Source organism: Strix uralensis, chromosome 6 (genome assembly GCF_047716275.1).
Source record: "Strix uralensis isolate ZFMK-TIS-50842 chromosome 6, bStrUra1, whole genome shotgun sequence".
In the NCBI taxonomy this organism is placed as follows: Eukaryota; Metazoa; Chordata; class Aves; order Strigiformes; family Strigidae; genus Strix; species Strix uralensis.
Genome location: NC_133977.1, coordinates 24,713,894 through 24,732,428, shown reverse-complemented (window position 1 = coordinate 24,732,428; position 18,535 = coordinate 24,713,894). Strand labels below are relative to the sequence as shown.

The 18,535-nt window shown below is 36.0% G+C and overlaps 1 protein-coding gene across 2 annotated transcripts in view; it reads right to left on the bottom strand.

Annotated features, from left to right (window-relative positions):
• Nucleotides 1-4,492: 4,492 nt before the first annotated feature.
• The window catches only part of TTC21B (tetratricopeptide repeat domain 21B), a 41,976-nt gene continuing 27,933 nt past the window's right edge, over nucleotides 4,493-18,535 (bottom strand). For both annotated transcript variants that reach the window (XM_074873305.1, XM_074873306.1), the window contains 9 exons: nucleotides 16,374-16,484; nucleotides 15,147-15,228; nucleotides 14,245-14,395; nucleotides 13,571-13,732; nucleotides 12,974-13,169; nucleotides 11,003-11,227; nucleotides 8,450-8,570; nucleotides 6,108-6,175; nucleotides 4,493-5,133 (listed from right to left, as the gene is read on the bottom strand). In XM_074873305.1, the coding sequence (XP_074729406.1) occupies nucleotides 5,056-5,133; nucleotides 6,108-6,175; nucleotides 8,450-8,570; nucleotides 11,003-11,227; nucleotides 12,974-13,169; nucleotides 13,571-13,732; nucleotides 14,245-14,395; nucleotides 15,147-15,228; nucleotides 16,374-16,484 (1,194 nt within the window). In that variant the 3' untranslated portion in view covers nucleotides 4,493-5,055. The remainder of the gene's footprint in view (nucleotides 5,134-6,107; nucleotides 6,176-8,449; nucleotides 8,571-11,002; nucleotides 11,228-12,973; nucleotides 13,170-13,570; nucleotides 13,733-14,244; nucleotides 14,396-15,146; nucleotides 15,229-16,373; nucleotides 16,485-18,535) is intronic.

The window sequence follows — 18,535 nt, the reverse complement described above, 5'->3', positions numbered from 1 at the left end:
AGGCTGGAGCCGGGCGCGCTGACTCGGCTTCCGCTCAGCGGCCGCCAGGTGCGCGCGGGCGGGCAGGCGGCCCCGCGCCTGCGCGCGGCCCCGCCCTCACCTGGCGCCCAGGTGCGCGAGGCAGCTGCTGCCGGCGGGCTGCGGGGGCCGCGCGCGGCGGGGCAGGGCGTGGCGGGGGTTGGATGCGCGCGATGCGCGCGCGCCCCCCGGGGCCCGGGAGCGAGGCCCGCCCGGGGGAGGCGGGATCCCCCCGGCGGCGGGGGGCGAGGGGCCGCGGGGCCAGCGGCGGGCTGCCGCCGCCGGAGGAAGTCGGGAGGACGCCCGCTTCTGGAGCGGAACGCTTTACTCATCCCTCTGCGCCCTCTGCACCCGCCGGAAAATGTCATTTTTAGACAATTACATAATGCACACCGCAGCAGGGCACGGCAATCGGTGCGTGCTTTAACACCCAAATTACAGACCACAGTTTCAGCATCACGGCAGGGTGCTGTGGGTTTTTTCTTCAGTCACCTAAGTGTTACGTCGTGTAAGATGTGGTTGACCAAGCGCTCCCAGCTCACGTTGCCGGGAAACAGAACACAAAATCCCTTAGAGGTGAGATCAGAGTTTGAGAGAAAGGATATCACACTGAGCTCCCTTCCTTTACAATGCAAAGTTTCCCAGAGGGATAGAGATAAAATCACTTTTCTATTAAAGCATGGTTGAATTTTGGGGAGGGGGAAAAAAAAAAATAAATTGTGTACAAAGTTTGCTCCTAACTTCCCTTAATATAGCACAGAATCTCCCTTCCTACTTTCAAATAAAAGTAGCACAATTACAGCCTCAGTCCAACGCTTCAAAGTTGCTTTCTTTCAGCTTGCTGAACCGCAGGTAGCTAAATTTGCTCAGCAAGTAGATGGTGAGTTGGCAGTAGTGAGTTGGCACTGATTCTGTATCAGTGACAAAAATGTTAATACCAGTATTTTATGATTGTATTCATCTTCCCCAGCAACATTTAATGAAGATTTAGAACAGAATTAATCCCAATTAATATTTTCTGGTATTTCTAGCATATTAAAACCCTTCCTTATGCCTTTGAAAGTTGAGGCCTGAACTGTAGCAAGTACTACATCACCCAAGACATGCACAGTCAACATTCAACTTTCTGTAGCACAAATTTCAAGTAAGGCAAATTTCTAGCACGAACATGCAAAAAGCTGCTGTTTTCCAGAATAAAGCCTGCACTAACAGACATACCAACTCCTTAAAAAAAAAAAAAAAAAAAAAAAATACTTCAGAACAAGATTTAGACCATTCGCTTAGTTCCTCTTTTAGCATGCACGATGTCACATAATTACCAAACCAAGTTTTAGCAGAGATAAAACCATGTGTTGCAGTAACACTCCAATTCTAAACATTTTAAGGCAGGTCAATTTAAAAAAAAAAAAAAGTTCTGATTTCACTGCAAGATGCAGCAAGAGGTAAAGGCACAGAGTGAAGGAAGCCAGAAATCAATGAATGAAGCTAGAAATCAAAATCACAGTCATAAGGAGCCTAAACTGACAAAATAGTGATCTTACATTAAAAAGTGTCATAGTCACTTTTTAATGTAAGATAGTCACTAGATGATGGAGAAGTATTTGCTAGTGAAATCTTTCCTTAGTTTCTTTCCCTATGTTTTCCTGTTCAGCATTGTACAGGGAACACACTAATGAGTTCTTTATGATCAACTTCCAAAGAGACAGAATCCACCCCCACTATTGAGACTTCCCTGAAACGTCTCCTGGACCACTTTCAAAGACAATTTGTTCAGAAAATTAAAAAAAAAATTCCTCTAACACTATAAATTCTGTTTAAACTATCACATTTATAAAGCTCCTCACTCATCTATCTAATGGGTAACAAGATTAAAGTTAACGTTACTAAACCAAAGCTGCCTGATTTATGAGTCTTTCTAAAAACTACTGTAGCCATATTTAAGAAATTACTCTCAATAGTCAAACCTAGGCCAAAAGCAGGGTGAAAAATGCAAATTACTTCTACTCCATTTTTCTATGAGAGTCTTGCTAGTTTAGTTATTTTAACTAATTATACTAATTATTTTACCTAATCATACTTTCTAGACCATCTTTCTAGTATTGGTACAAATCTGAAAAAAGCAGTAGGGAATTAAAACAGAAGTATTATTTAGTACAGTTACAAAAAATGTTTACACATCCTCTGGAAGATATTCTAGGCATTCTGTACCTGCAGGGGAAAGAGGGACAAGAGAGGAGAGGAAGAGACACCTATGGCTTATGTTGCTATAGCTACAAGATGCTTAGATTTCCAGTTTCAGTGAATGAATCAATAGAAACCACAGCTTCACTCTCCTCTTTTATTCACCAAAGGCAAAACTGGAAGATAGGTTGCTAAGCAACACCACACTAAAGACTGCAGCTCTTTGAAATTGGCATTACTGACTCCCCTCCATCCCAGGAGTCTCTTCCATTCAAAACCATTTATTAAGAAAGAGGCAAAAAAAAAAAAAAAAGCTACCAGGACATGCATTTTTTAAAATAAGAAACTGCAGAAGCAGAAGAAAATCTGAAATGAACACTTGAAATTAGTTGGAGTAAAGAGAAATGAAACAAAGCCATTCCTTCTGCACAGAAAGTAAAAAAAGATTTACTAAGTACAGGAAAATTTAAGTGGGCTTATATAAACCAAAAGGGAAATGGAAAGGACATTTACTTCTGGGAATACTATATTAAAGCAAGATTGTCTCTAAAGGACTGCCTATAGCCACCATTTTTTTTTTTAATTGAAATCCAAAGATGTGCCTCATTTGCACTCTTCTTTTAAAGACCTCATCTATAAAACGACACTAGTGGCTAGATATGCTCAGGATGGCTAATGGGAATTCAGAAATCTTTTACCTGCACAGTGTATGAATAATGCTCTTCACCAAAAGTTAGCCCCAAAAAGCTCAGTCTCAGTTTAATTTCTATCAACTAACTTCTGTATCTTATCATTGTCATGACCTAATCTGTTACCCTGTTCATCTTATGCTCATGACAAAACCAAAATAAAGTAGATGTAGATTAGTCTTGCCTTTTTTGAAAACATCTTGCATGTGCTGATATAAACCCACCTATTTTTATTCTAAACTTCAGCTAAATGTTATTCCAATGCTATTGAGGAAGCAAAACCACATTTATCCACTATGAATAGGGCTGTGTACAAAGAAATGTGGTCTTACTAGAAACAGCCTTGACAGGGCCTAGTACTTATTCTTTTAGTAGTGGAAAATAAAAAAACCAAACCAAAACAGCATAGTTTAAGAATTCATAGTCTGCTGACCCCCACAGCCTAGCTCCCTTACAGTTCCCCCCTCAGTCTCAGCATTTTCCAGATCCCTCCATGTTCCTCATTCCACTCTCATACCATCAGTTTTTCCCCAGACTCCTAAATCTTCTTCCTCAGAGCTCTATCACGCTGCACAACTTGCAGGCAAAAACCAGGGAGCCTGTACTGTACCTGGTACAACTATGCACACAGTGATTGCCAGTGCTCAAACAGAAGCAATAAAGCTACAGCATAAGTTTCAAGGTTCCCTAGGGAAGGAGATGCCGCTTATTTGGGTCTTTTCCCAATTCTCATATTCACACAAATCTTGTAGAAGTGCTACAGTCCCGAGACACATCTATTGCTTTTAGTTTAGCTGACCAACAGCTCAAAAGTTACTGGAATGCAGAGCCTGTAAACCACCAGTAGGTAGCATCATTGCATAAATGATATACCTCAATTTATTTAGGAAACAAGGCTACAGTTACCCAGGATACAGTACCTAGTTATTGATAAGCAAGACTAGGTATGATTGTAAACAGGCTCCCTTTTGTAGCCTTAACATTCAGTTGTCTTAAAAAAGAAACCCAAAAATCATATGAAAGTGACTTTACACAATGTCAACATGAAAAGATAAAATTACCTAAGGAGGAAACCAAAATCCGTTATTTTAAGAAACTTAATCACTAGTATCAAGAATTCTCCTTCACGCTGAAACATCGGTTTTCTAGTCAAATACATACAACATCAAGTGCTGTTTGAAAACCAAATACAGCAGTGTAACAGTGTTTCTTGTTAGGCATTTGTTTTTTCAAAAATTCTGCATCACTGAAAAAAACCTGATCCTTCTCCTTCCTCTCATTTATTTATGACATGCTACTGCTTCCTTAAAGATCCACAGGTATATTCTGTATGTGAGACAAGATCATAATCCCCTGTAATCAAAACAATTTCTCCAAAAAGGTGTTTTATACGGATTAAACAAAATGAGTGCTAACTTCTGCACATATGACTGCACTGTCTACACATACAATGTTGAAAGACTAAACATTCCAAATTAAAAATGTCAAACATTTCTCTTCATGGAAATCTGTCAGGTGTATAATAGACAGCATGAGTAGAAAATAAATTCTATGTAAGACTTGCATGATCTAGAAAAGTCTTTACTGAATATTTACACAAGGTCTTAATTTTAAATATTAGATTTTAATTAAAAATGTAAGTTTCATTGAGAACAATGTATATAGCTGGTTTTTCAAGATTAAAAAATCAAGCATGCTCACAATATATGAAAAAATGAAAAATCATACTTTAAAATACATGTATAGTAATAAAGATTACACTGTAATTATGAATAAATGGTTTGCACGAACTGAAATCCAACATCTTAACAAAGCACCTGCACAAGATAGGATAGGCTATTGTTTTGAGTGCTATTTCAAACAGACAAAAAAAATACTGAGTTATATGCTTTAAAATATTTTTATAATGCTGATGACACTTTTTTATGATGCTGGATGACACTTTATATAGCACACATGTAAGCAGTATTCTCTCCTTAATGAGAATAAATACAATTTCTTTCAGGGCTGAAGGTTTTTCCTGAAAATAATCCAGACCTCTTGCATAATTAAGTTAATCATATTCACAATACTTCTGTGCTGATATGGTCTCTGTCACTGAAGTATTTAATTCATAGTTTCCGAAGTCAGATTAGACAAACAAGTTCATGAGGCATACAAAAAAAATTTATGTTCTTAGTGATGCACGGGCCTTGTCAAGTATTTCCCTTCTGATCTTTGGATAGTTTGGATGTGCTTCAAGGACCTGTCAAAAGACAAAACAACCCAAAAGTTCTGTGTCTAAAAGGAAAGAATACTGTGGTTATCCCCCTCATCATGAGCTTACACATTCTAAGACTAAACTAACAACATGACATATTTATTTTAAGAATGCATAAATATTTAACTGTGGCTAGAGAATACCATGTATGGAGGTCAACAACAGCTTTATCAAAGACATCTTGCTTCCCTTTCACACTGCCCTGTCACCTTGGTGTGAAAGACACAGGGATCAAGGGCTAAATCCTCTGGGTGTCTTGAAATGTGTGCATTCAGAACAGTGACTTCTGGAGACATTTCCAAGGTTTTAAGTATACTTCTCTGTAATGATAAACTGCTCTTATGTTTTCACTCTCTCAGGGTCTTTCTTATTATACTCTATCCACTTCATCATCTTGCCCTTCAATTCTCTCCTCTATTTTATCCCTCCATTCAGTTTGTCCTTTCTAGTTATCTTTATGTCCCCTGAAAAGAGCAAATATAATTTATTTCATTATTAATACTAATAATTATTAATTTATAATGTCCATTCTGATTCTGTAATCATAGCCATTCCTCTCATTCTGCATCTGCTCTATTTATGTTTGGACCATGCAAAGATAATACTGGAAGTTACTTTCTAACAGTGTCCTCTGATATTAACATTCGATTAACTTCTTCAGCTATACTTCTGTATGGATTTACCAAGTTGCAACCACAAGGCCAAAAGAGGGTGCTGCCATTTGAATATGCTTTCACATATGGTAGCCAGCCACTTTATCTCTTATTTACCTGGTGTCCAGGGAGTTCAGGACAAAGCAGATTAAGTAGAGGATATTTAATTTAATCAAACTTATTAAATAGGGTGTCTTTCTGCACCAAGTCATATATTTTAGAAATTTAATTTCAACAAAGAAAAGGATCATTATGTAAAAGAATGTTGCTACAGTAGAGAGTATTAAGTATATATGCAAAGTCTACCTTATGACAAACATCAATTGCATCAACGTATCTCTTTCCTTTCAGGTAATTGAAAGCCAACTTGTATCCTGTAAGTAAAAGGGGGGAAAAAGGTGACAATTTCAGTTTCTGTATTGAATAATGAAAATACCACATTCAAATTCATTTTGGTCACCATATGTTTCTAAAGTTAGTATGTTTGTTTTCTAGCATTCTCTCATCTAAGCCTGTAGAGATCAAAATTTTTACTGAAAGTCACTTCAAGTAGTAAATAACAGTCCTTTATATACTGATAGCTATGTCTGAATCAAAAGGAGACATTATTCTGGAGAGTATGTGTTACTACAGAGAATACATAATGATTGTCCTCTTTCAATTACTGTGATACCCCACCGAGTTTCTCACTGTGACCTACAATACACTGTCCCTCTGTAAAGGCAATTCCATTATTAAAGGAAAAAAGAATTTATTTTTTTTAAAAAAAGGAGAGCAATAACAAACTAGGGAATTAAAGTGCTATTCTGTTTCACTGTCAGCAGACCACTGATAAAAAGTCACGCGGAATAGCTAAGTCACATAGCAAGCTGTCAGGCTGATACTTTCAACATAAAAAGTATAGCTCAAGTGTATCAGCCTGGACAGAGATCAGGACTAAAGGAAAAAAGAGGTGTAAGTCTGTGATTTCCAAAATTTGAAATTTTAGATCTTTCATTTATGAACTTATCATGACAAGCAAATGAGTACAAGGGATCTGGTAATAGTTTAAACAGTTTTACTTGCCAGATCCAGTTTGTGCTGCTTTAATGATTTTAGTTTTAATGCATGACAATCCTCACAATGCTGTCTGCAAAACTAGAAAACAATGTGCACATAGTACTGACAATATCATACTCTCACTTTTGTATGCAAGACTGTTCCACCGTTTAACTTCACTAATGCATTCTCCTGTCTAGACACCAAATGATACTGTAATGTGTTCAATTCCTACCCTCTAGAGGGTTTCAACATAGCAAAAGAAAAGTCTTGACTGATGTTCTCTACAAACTCAAGAAATCACACCTTTTTACTATTAAAACTTCTTTCTAATACATTTTATTTGATCAACAACTGTAACATCTTAGCCAAGATATTCATGGGTCAGTCTGTAGGAGCAGGAACGACTAGTAAAATTACTGCATCCAAACTCATACTTAGATCTAGAGGTTTTCCCATATAACCTAAGTCAGGTTTCTAACACTCATTTTTATTTCTGTTTTGACAGCTGAGTCTTCTTTCTGCTTTGACCCTCCTAATTTTTTCACTCACAGTACATAGGGTAACATCTAATTTTGGCAATCCATCCACACATGCATTTATATCCTTAACTGTGTTACAAAAGCAGGAGCTAAACCACAAAACACTTAGTTCCATTAATAAAACACTACTTTAATCTACAGACCATGTTAGATAAAAATCATGAGCCAAACCATTGCAGCATCCAGGAGTTACAGTTAAAGAAACAAAACATATGGCAGTTCATATGTGTAACAGTTGTTGAAAAAAACACTGGTTTTCCAGTTGATGCCAAAGGCACAAAAAAAGACCACAGATTAAAGACTGCAAGAAGTATGTATTTTTGAGGGGCCATAAGCATAGCCCAAAACCTGGAACAGAATTTGTGTAAGCCACCAGCCTTGGGACCTAGAGACAGACTCTAGGTGTTGAGTAAGAAAAGGCCTTTTATCCTATGCATCCGTTTCATAAAGGGTTTCCTACATTAAAATAGTCTAAAAATGTAACAGTTTAGTGTAGACTTCAACTAACCATCCAGATTGCAACTTGAATAGTATCCCAAGCTTTCAGTTAACCATCTTTTTTAAACCAGATGTATTTAAAGACATTTAAATAATTTATTTTTAAATCCTTACTCACGTATATAAAGCCTTTTCTATACAAATATATAATTTGTCTGATTATCAAAATGAAATAATTAAATCAATGATCTGCCACCATCAGATATATATTGGGTATTATAAAAGGTTCTCTACTACAGACAGTACATACTGCATTGCTATAAATACATGATTAAAAATTAATGCTCTACTTAAAGAGAAAGGTGTTCACAAAGAGCAAACTAAAACCGTTTCAGACCAAACCTTGTACTAAAACAGTAAGCAGAAACTTCTGTACTATCATAAAGCTGCTACCTCTAGCCACAGGGGCTTTCCAAGTGACTGTTAAGTAAACATCTACGGTTTTTATGTGAGGAAAACCAGTGATACTCTATCTCTATGGAAAATTAAAAGCAGTCTTTCCAGTAAAGGGTAGCTGTTTCATTCCTGCTGTAGTGCCTGAAATCATACTTATAGGTTATATATACGTGCCTATTGTTGGATTTGTTTGGTTTCCATATTTCCAGGCCATCTCATAATTTATTGCTGCATCCTTATATGCTTGTTCCTTTTCCATTATGTATCCCATGTATTCGTAAGCCTTGCAGCATGACTGCAAAATATACATATTCAGTCAGAATTTTATTTAGGTAAGCTTATATATAATAACATTGATAGCTTAATTGCTTAAATACTCCAAATTTGTGCAACTGGAGAGCATAAGTGATACTTGTACTAACTTTGATGACAAGATAGTCTTAATTTAAAACATCTGAAATACAAATCAGTTATAGGAATTTGCTGTGCAGAATTCCATAAACTACTCTAAGTCAAATACCGAGTTTTTCATAGAGGACATTGCAACTACTCCTTCAAAAATATTTAGAACCTCCAGGAACCCTGTAGATACCTCTCTCAGTTAATACTAACCCTATGGCAGCCACATTTCAAGTCCACCCACAAAGTGTTGTATCTTCCACAATTATTGTTTGTTTCACTTTTTCTTAAAAAAGTATTTTCATAGCCTTATTTTTGGAAATTGTTTTGCATTATAATTTTCCACTTAAAGCTAAAACCAGACACAAATATCCTGAAGAGAACACCAATCATTAAATACTTCATTTTGTAACTCCATGTGGCAAGTTATAAGCATCTGAAAAACAGGTTCCAAAAACTATTAAGCACTAGATGAGAATACTAGCCTTGCTTATGTTACACATATATATAAATCAATTTAACTCCTTAATAAAAGTTAGTATGAAAGATAAAGTAATTAATAGAGAAATCTTACATTTAGTACATAAAGCTGGAAAAAGATTTACAAAACTAAGCAAAACCCTAATTACCATATGCCCTTACTGTTAACAGCTTATATTATCCTGCTGCCAATAGATCAAATATTTTCAAGAAAAAAAATGAAGCTTTTATGAAAATATGCACCTTTCTTACAGAGGCAGAGCAAAGAAATGGTGAGATATATGTATCTCTCCACATCATTCAATTCTGACTGCTAAAAACAATCCTAAAAAATAATTCATCACAATAATGCAATCTAATAAAATCTTCCAAATTGGAGAATACCACACCAAATATTTTCTTGTGAATTAACAAGATATTTTAAGATCTAAAGTATTCAGCATCTACTTGTATAATACAATTCCTGCTTAGCCACTTTGCATGTAAGTTGAAGAAAAGTCAGTATCTTTACTGTGCTGCTTTGTTAAGGAACCAGAGTTGCAGACTTCTAGTTTGTCATCCTCCTTCCAATCAAGCACAGCTTGTTTATCTAAGTTGGGACTTAAACTTTTTAGCAGAAAACAAATTACTCAGTAGGCTATGTTTTTAGAGCTGTTTGGGAATTTCTGCAACAAAGTGTTATTTGTAGTATATACCTGCTCAACAGACCATCTATTTCAAGATATGCCTTATTTTGGGAGATTACTCATGTTTGTCCTCCAGTGGTACGGATTTTGCAACTTCCCTTGGCCGTCTGAACAAGCGTGTAACTGACCTTAAGGTAGAATTTTTTTTTAACTGAATTCAAACTCATTTTCTGTGAAAATGAAATTGAGTACATCCTATTTTAAGAGGCATCTCTGCAGAAGTACATGATACCATTATACCAAGAACTGTTGAAGCTGTCTCTTGATTTTATATTTAGAAATAAAAAGAGTACATGTTCAAAAAAAGTCTACCTCTCAAGGAGGTTGCAGAAATATGACTGAATAATGAACCTTACCTCCTATACTGATGAATTCAGAAAAAGAAATACACAGCAACAGGTCCTTTCCTAAACCAAGTCTGTGCACTATAAACAGTATCCTGAACCTGCAGCATAGTATCTATGGAAGACCAGCCTATTTGATGTGCCTCATGTGAAGGAAAGTGAAGTGTATAGATGGAAAAATGTGACAGCAAGAAGGGACAAAGTGAAAAAATAAGCACAAAAGCTAAGATCTGTGCTTGCTCCTATAGTAAAAGCAGAGTATTGGGCGGTTTGCCTGCTCAGAAACTCTGAGTTAAAAACATTAGAGCTTGTCCCCAGACAATCTACCAGACAGCATCTTCACAGCAGAGGATTAATGCTAGCATTAAAAAAAAAAAAAAATTAAAAATCCTGTATAATAGCAATCTTATGAACATAAATGTTTAAAACCATGTTTTAAGATATGAGGATAACATCTCTTAATAAATGGAGCAAGTCTCCCAAATTTATATGGCTACATCTTTCTTCATCAGGTTTGTGAGACTCAGTAAAATGCATCTCTGACAGTCTATAAGCACTTTAAGCTTCTAGTGCCACCACAGCTAAAACCTGCATAAGCTATAACAGAATATGAATAAAAATGGCTAAGCTTCCTCACAGGTTTGTTTACTACCCTCCAGTTTAAAGTTGCTGGTTTTCTGGCTTGTTTCGGTCTACTTCTCCTTAATAAGTCAAATAGCAGAATTGGAAAAAGAAATTCATTTCAAAATCATGTTTCAGAGAAAAACTAGACATTTAGATGAATTAAAATAGGTTACTTTTAATGTGCATTCACTTACCCTGTTATGACGAAGGCATCGTTTTAATAATTCACCCGCCATATCATATTTTGCAGATTGAATATATATATCTGCAAGCAGAAGCCAACTCTTTTCAAACTCCTCTGCATCAATGGGATTCCAGCTCATTTTTGAAATCCGTTTTAACTGATTTCTGGCTCGTGGAGTCTGTTTCAAGATCATGTAGGCTGTGGCCATTCCCAAAAGTGCTGGTATATGATCCTTCTGCAGTAAAAAGCATAGTGACTGCTTGGTGCTTTTTTATTTTGCTGTAATGTTTTTTTAAAATAGGACTTTTACTAAACTAAAAGCTAAATCTCAGGAAATAAAGATAGAACATCCCATTTACAAACATGTTTTCCATCTAGTGCTATGATTATTTCTGTAAGACTATTCATAATAAACACCACGTTAAATAATCAAGAGTTTGGGCTCAAAACAATCTTCTTCAGGCTCAGGAAATGATGAAAGCATCCACAGGTATTTTATCTCAACAAGAAACATCCTGATACCACCAAGATCTATCCTTTTGTTACACAAATAAACACTTCAGACAGAACCTGAACTCACTTGAAGTTACAATACAAGTGGTATATTCTATTTTTAGAAGTGCTTGTCAAATGTCAAGAACAGGGACACCAGTTTCTATTATTAGGTGTACAGCTGCTAAAAATTTAAGTCTAAACTGTATCCAAAAGCTACATATAATAAAGAAGATACTTAAAAGCCACCATTCTATGCAAGACCCTCAAGGAAGCAGTAAGAAGTGCAGGAGCAAGTGTGCTATTTAATATTCTGCCTTTATTAGCACAGAGTATAGATGAGAATGGGACTTGCATCCCAAAACTGCTTTCTAAATGCAGAGAGCAGTTCCATCGACAGCTAACGTAAAAGCTTCTTTCTCCCTCTCAGTGTTCCTGGCTCACTATTGGCATTTTGCCTCTACACTTCTTTGTAGTGTTGTGCTGTAAATAGGCTTGCCATAGTGGGTTAAAAAAAAAAATGACCCCACCAAAAGCCCTTCCACACAATGATCAGCTCATCCCCCCTCTCCCTCAGAAGTCACACCCAGCATGGATCAATAACCTCTGAAGTCTGAAGAGATTAAAACTGTGTATTTTATGTGAACCTGGAGAGAAGACTAAATAGACTGGAGCATTCCTCCTGCTGGAACTGTGTCACCATGTGAAAAACATTCAATATTCACAGGACCTCAGATCAATTCTGAGCAGGACTGGGGAGCCAGTACTGGAGGCAGAGGGACACCTTGTTCGTGATTCTCAGGACAGCCTTACACACAAGATAAGCATCAGTATACTCAGCTCAGCCAAGGAGCAGTTTAGCACACAGTTAATGGGTAGTAGTAACAAGTATTTCTTGGCATTCTGATGGACTAAACATGTCTACATGTGCTTAAATAAAATCTGTTGAAAGGTGTTGGTAACAAGAGTATCCGTTATTAATCCTAAAGACAATGACTACAAGTAGCTACAAAATAATGACTATTTCCATCTTAAGGATGAATTTTAAGCAGATTGATAATGTTGCCCTGAATCTAAATTCTGTCAAAGAGCCATGAAGTACATGAAGGGAGCTTATATTTAATTGTTTTTGTTTACAGAATGAAGGTACTGTATAGACTTCTATCATCAGACATGCTGCTGGCAACACTGGGAATTAAAAAGCAAACCCAGCAGCTCAAACCAAACAGCTTGTTCACATTTCAGTAACTGGCAATATTAGCATTTGTTGAGTTATAAGGTTGCAATCCAATTGAAAATTTCTGAAAGATGTTGTTTCAGCATGATTTTTTTTCAAATTTTATATAAAATATTCTTTAATAGGAAAACAAAATCCTCAAAATGAATAGCACTAACATGTGCCACTATTTCTGAACGCAAACTGCAAGACTAGTTAAAAAAAAAGTAGTAAGTGTGAAAGAGAAGACAGGAAATGAGACAGATTACTAACCTCAGCCACTACTATTTCAGTGAAAGTGTTCAGTGCTCGTTCAACACTTGATTTTTGTTTGGTTGCCATGAGACAATAATTTTCCATGATTCGCAGTTGAATGTGACCCTGAATGGTCTGAGGCTTGAGTTCCTTCAGAAGATTTTCTGCTGTTCTCACAGCCAACTGCACAGACTCCTGCTTCTCTGTTGAATTACTGTTATCAGAAAGAAAGTGTTTGTAAAAGCTTCATTTTTTAATATACACCAAATTAATTACGAGTTAGTGCCAATTCTGTGCTAAAGGCATGCCATTTTGTACAACATAGCTCTGATATGTAGGCATTCTACACTGATTCTCTTCTATAACAGCAGCAGTTCCAACCTAACAAGCCATTTTTAACACTGCAAGTGACCATGATTCCAGATAAAATCTTCTATATTTTCTGCTTGAGACTGACTTACTACAGTCTAGGATCATATCTCACAATATAGCAAGTAGAATATTCAAAGCATCAGATAAGCTCAAAGTTCTAGCAATTTAAATTAAGGTAAATTATTACAGGGCAGCAGAGGAAGGGGACGATAGAACGCAAGAAATATTTAGTCATTCACTTACCCTATGTCAGCATCCAGATTTTCAAAGACTTCACCACCCACAGTTTCATTATCTGGGTTCAAACAAATTTCAATCATGTTGTAGACTGCATTCTGTCCCCAGTCACTGTCCTTTCGAGCTTTATTAAAATGCCGGAGTGCATCATTTGGCTCACCTGTATACCTAGACAGATAATTAAAATATTTAAAGCTGGGCAAGTAAGTTTCGCTGCTCCAAATCCCACCCAAATCCCAAGAAGAAACCCAAGTATTTGAAGACAGATGACACACTTGCACACACTGATACTGCAAGGTTTGAACAGCATGCATACTACTGCAAGGAACTTGTTTTTGCAGATTAAAAGCAGTTTGTAAAATTTGAAAGTAAGCAATATTATATTATTGAACCAGCAAGAATATCCTTTTAATAAGCAGGAAATATGAAAGATGTATGTGAGACAGATAAAATAGCAACATTTTGAAGATGAGCTCATTTTAAAGTATTTTGGAAGAGCAAAGGAGACCTTTCCTAAAATCCTAGCACCTTAAGTAATTAGGAAAGTAGTGCTATATTACTTATGACTTAGTTATCACACTATACATAGCCCCTTTGAATGATAATGGATGACAAGAAAGTTAATTTAAATATGCACTGCATAATCAAATAAAAGTTATCTTAATTATAATTGCAAGTACCAAAGATACAGTCCTTTGCAGTAGTGAAATCCTGGTTCAAGCTTTGTTCTGGAAGAATGTTTTTCAGCCATTGAAAGAAATCTTGGGACTTCTTCTAGTTTCCCAGCTCTTCTTAATAAATCAATTAATCGCGAGAGGGTTGCATAGTTATCTGGATATACAAATAATTAGGACATTGTAATTCTAGTTATTTGCTATATGAATAGCTTAAGAAATAGAGAGCCTGCCTTGTTTTTTTCACATACAAAAATGGTATATGGTGTAATACATAAGGCATATTACATAGTAACCACAGATACAAGAATGAACATATCAAGTGATACTTGCAATACTTCTACAAAAACCTGTACAAAGATAAGTATGGTTGTACTTCAGTTTCACAAGCACTCAAACAAAAACATTCGCTGTACTCCATGACTCCTTTCAAAATCCACTAGAAAGCTTTACATTCATTACAGAACTATTCTCATAGATTTTAGCAGCTTTCTCTCTGGTCATAATTTGCAAATTGCTAAAAGAAACTTATTCCTGTCTGAGACAAGTTTTCTTTATTAATCTTGAAATAAAATGTTAGCTTTGTGTTCATGCACCTGATATCTTAAACAAAAGGGTAAGGGCTTTACAGTTTCAAGTAATAACACCCTAGCTATATTTGTTTTGAGGTAAACAATGCATATTACATTGCAGCAAAGTAAATTACTGTATCTATGAGAAATAATTTTCTCATCTTCCCCTACAATAGCTTTATGTTTTTATATACAGTAAGGATCTTTTAGTATCCATTACATAATAAATAGCACATTTCTTTTTAATAATACAAAGTGGTTTTTAGATACTTATTGCTCTATCTCATTAGAACTATGTATCAGAAAGAATTAAAAATATCACTGCTAAATATTCACCTGGCTTGCGTTCTAGGAGCTGTTGGAAATGAAAGACAGCTTGTTCATAATCTTGTTTCCTGAACATGAGATCAGCCATCATCTACAATATTGACCAATTTAGAGAGATCAAAACAAAATATTATCAATTGTGGTTTATAGTGAACTCTAGTTCTGCAAAGCGAGGAGCTGAAACTACAGCTTTAAAATGCTGCAGGAACTGCACAAGAAGTAAACTGAGTTGGGTTTTTCATTACTCTCCGGAAAATAAACACTATATACAGACACAGGATAATAACAAGCAGGTACAGGCTCATATAAATTTTTCACTTAAGGTAGAAACTAAAAGAGAATTAAACACTTTGATGTACCTTTCAAATATGTGTGGTTTTACTTGTATAGTTTTACTCCTGATTTTATTTCACATAAATGCAGATTAAGCACATAGAAAAGCAAAGTTAGTTGAAAGGTAGGGAAAAAGAAAGATGATAGCCCACTTCAGCAGTGGAAGTAAAACAAATAATTTCATTTCAGTTTATCTCCACTGAGAGGTAGCTAATAAAGAGTAGATTTAATAACATACATTGAGAGTGCTATTACCCCTGTTCTTGCACCATGCTAGGATAAATTCCAGATGTTAGACTGCTGTGAGAAAATAAATTATTCCCATCTTAAAATCATTTTGCTGCTAATGTGTTAAAGCAAAAGTTGCTCACTCTGTTGATCTGTTTTTTAAGCCAGGAAGTATACAAATCCTGTACAACGAATCCGCAGCTGTGATTAAAAATGGTTAACTAGGAATATGATTAACTATGATTGTATAAGGATGTAAAACCACCTTAAGTACACAGTTCTTTTCTTGTGGAAGTTTTTTTATATACTTGCTTTAATATTACTGTGCTAGAAAAAGAACGTCTTCCCTGACCATTAGTCAATTGTTAATAGAACATGCATTAAGCCATGCTTTAGTCAGTCTTACAACTGCTACTTTTTACTCAACTAGTACTTCTAAAGACACATTTTTGCACTGAGATAGAACAAAGGCTATGACTGCTAGAAACTTTATATTGAATCATTATCCAGCATAAATAGAAAAACATTTTGTTGCAATGGATTTTTCACTTTTTTTTTTTTTTTTAAATTGGAAGCTGTAGGCTTTCGTAAAAGAAGTATTTTAAGCACCCATCACATTGCAGACACACAAACTTCAAAAAACTCCTGGTACAGGATTAGTATAATAGCACATACCATCGTTGCTGCTTCATTATCTTGGTCATTCTTCAGTAGTAAGGAACACTGATGTTGACAGGCATCAGTATCATCTTGTGCAAGATACAAACGTGCAAGTTCCAACATTGCCTGTATATTAAAATATTTAACTATATGTGATTCAAAGATGAAGAAAGCTGGTTCAGTTCTACCAGTATGAACCTGAGATTTCAGAGCCTCAGGGGAAATTTATTTCTCTTCTAAAGAGAGACCTTTCTCTGTTGTTTCCTGTGGGCTCTTGGTCAAGTAATTTAATTCATCTCCATTCCCTCACCTTTAAAACAGATAAAAATTTTCTTCTTCAGAGGGATTTTCTGAAGGTACATTGAAAACACAGCCGCTCAGATAGCATCGCTCTGAAGACTACAGTATTTTGGTAAGAATAATTTTCTTGGAAAAAAATGGAAATGCAAGTAGTTTTAAATTAATTGACAGAAGCAAATACCTCATTAACATTCACCAGTTAGTTTTGGAGTATAAGCAAATTCCAGCAGAAACAGTTTTCTTATTTGCATTTCCAAACCTACCACATTAAGTGTGTGTGTGGATCCATTTCTGAGAAGCAATTGCAGAATAAATATTAACAAACCGAAATGTATGTAAGCATGCATTCTTAAGGCTGAAGTCCCATTACAGACTATTCTGAGTAAAATGCCACAGAAAAGTTTATAAACACAACAGTTACCACAGATTAATCAAATTCCCACTGAAGAAAACAGGAGTTAAACCAAAGTAAAATGAGCAGTAGACAAACAGTAAGCAGTGTCACTCCTGCTGTATAATTCTGAAACAGAAAGGCAGGTGGGTAAGCATTGAAATGATATGGAGATAGCATGCATGTAAGAATTTTAATTATGATAGCTTTCTTCAAGCCATTGTCTTCTTATGGAAGACCAAAAAGCAGTCTGCTAGTCAAGGAACACTTCCTGCCTTGGGCATGTCAGAGAAGAATGCCAGTCAACTGGACTTCTATACTAGATTCTGATGGCTGAAACTGATCTCTAAATTTTCAACTCCAACCCCAAAAACAATGATACTATGAAATGATGTGCTTGATGCAGTCTGTGATCCACTTCAAGTTTGTATCTGGAAACTGCATTGTCTCTTATCTGGTCAGAGAAATGAGGTAGGGTATTACCCACCAGATTTAACCATGTAAAATGAAACAACGCAACCCAAAGCCTTTATGCCATGGACTGCAACCTCTTCACAGTTAGCCAAATAATTTGTTTAATGCAACATTTCAAATCTGGGTTACTTTGGCTAGAATACAGGAGATTTTGTTCTGATGAAACAAGGTACAGACAGCTTCAAAGGAATTTCCAACACTTCCATATATAATTTTAAGGAAAGAAAACACCTGCCTATTTCCTGATGTCTTCACAGAGTTTAAACAGTTCAAATACATATTTTGTAATCTAAAAGAATTCAATTCTAACCTTGTACTAGCAATGCTTTTAAAAATGAAGGGAAGAAAACAAGTTCAAATCTACTGAAACTATAGAAATAGGGTGAGATGACTCATTTATACTAGTTGCGGGTAACCAAAAGTATTTTGCTTTCAGTACTCTAAGCAGGGAACAAGTTCTTAATCAGAAATTCAGTCTTAGATTTTTCTAAGATGTTGTTGTATTCTGTATTGCTAGTGAAGTAAGATTAAAGCAAAAATCTCCAGTAAGTGCATCTAACAGAAATATTCAGTACAAATGTCAGTACACAGTATCTTGTAACAATGGCAATTTCTTAATGGTATGATTTTAGCAAGAATTGAAGGGAAATGCCATGCTGGTATTTCAGTACTGGTGTGAAAGAAAAAAAAAGATTAAGGCTTTGATACTGAATTACTGGGATGGCATACCACAAAAGCCATAGCTGTACCTGTACCATGACAGGCAGTCTCCTTGCTCTTAATGATGGAATGGGGAAGTCACCCTCCTCTGAAGATTTTAAGGATGTTTTTATTTGTCTCCCAATTTATTTTTCTGCTCCTTCATCATTCTTATAAGATGCCATGAGGAAAGCCTGTCTCAAAGATGCTGAAGTTGTAGCTTTAGGAAGGACCTAGATTCTTGAAACCACAACACATCAGTTCCAGTATTAAAACCAGGTGATATACTGATAATTCAGCAGCTGGTGAATAG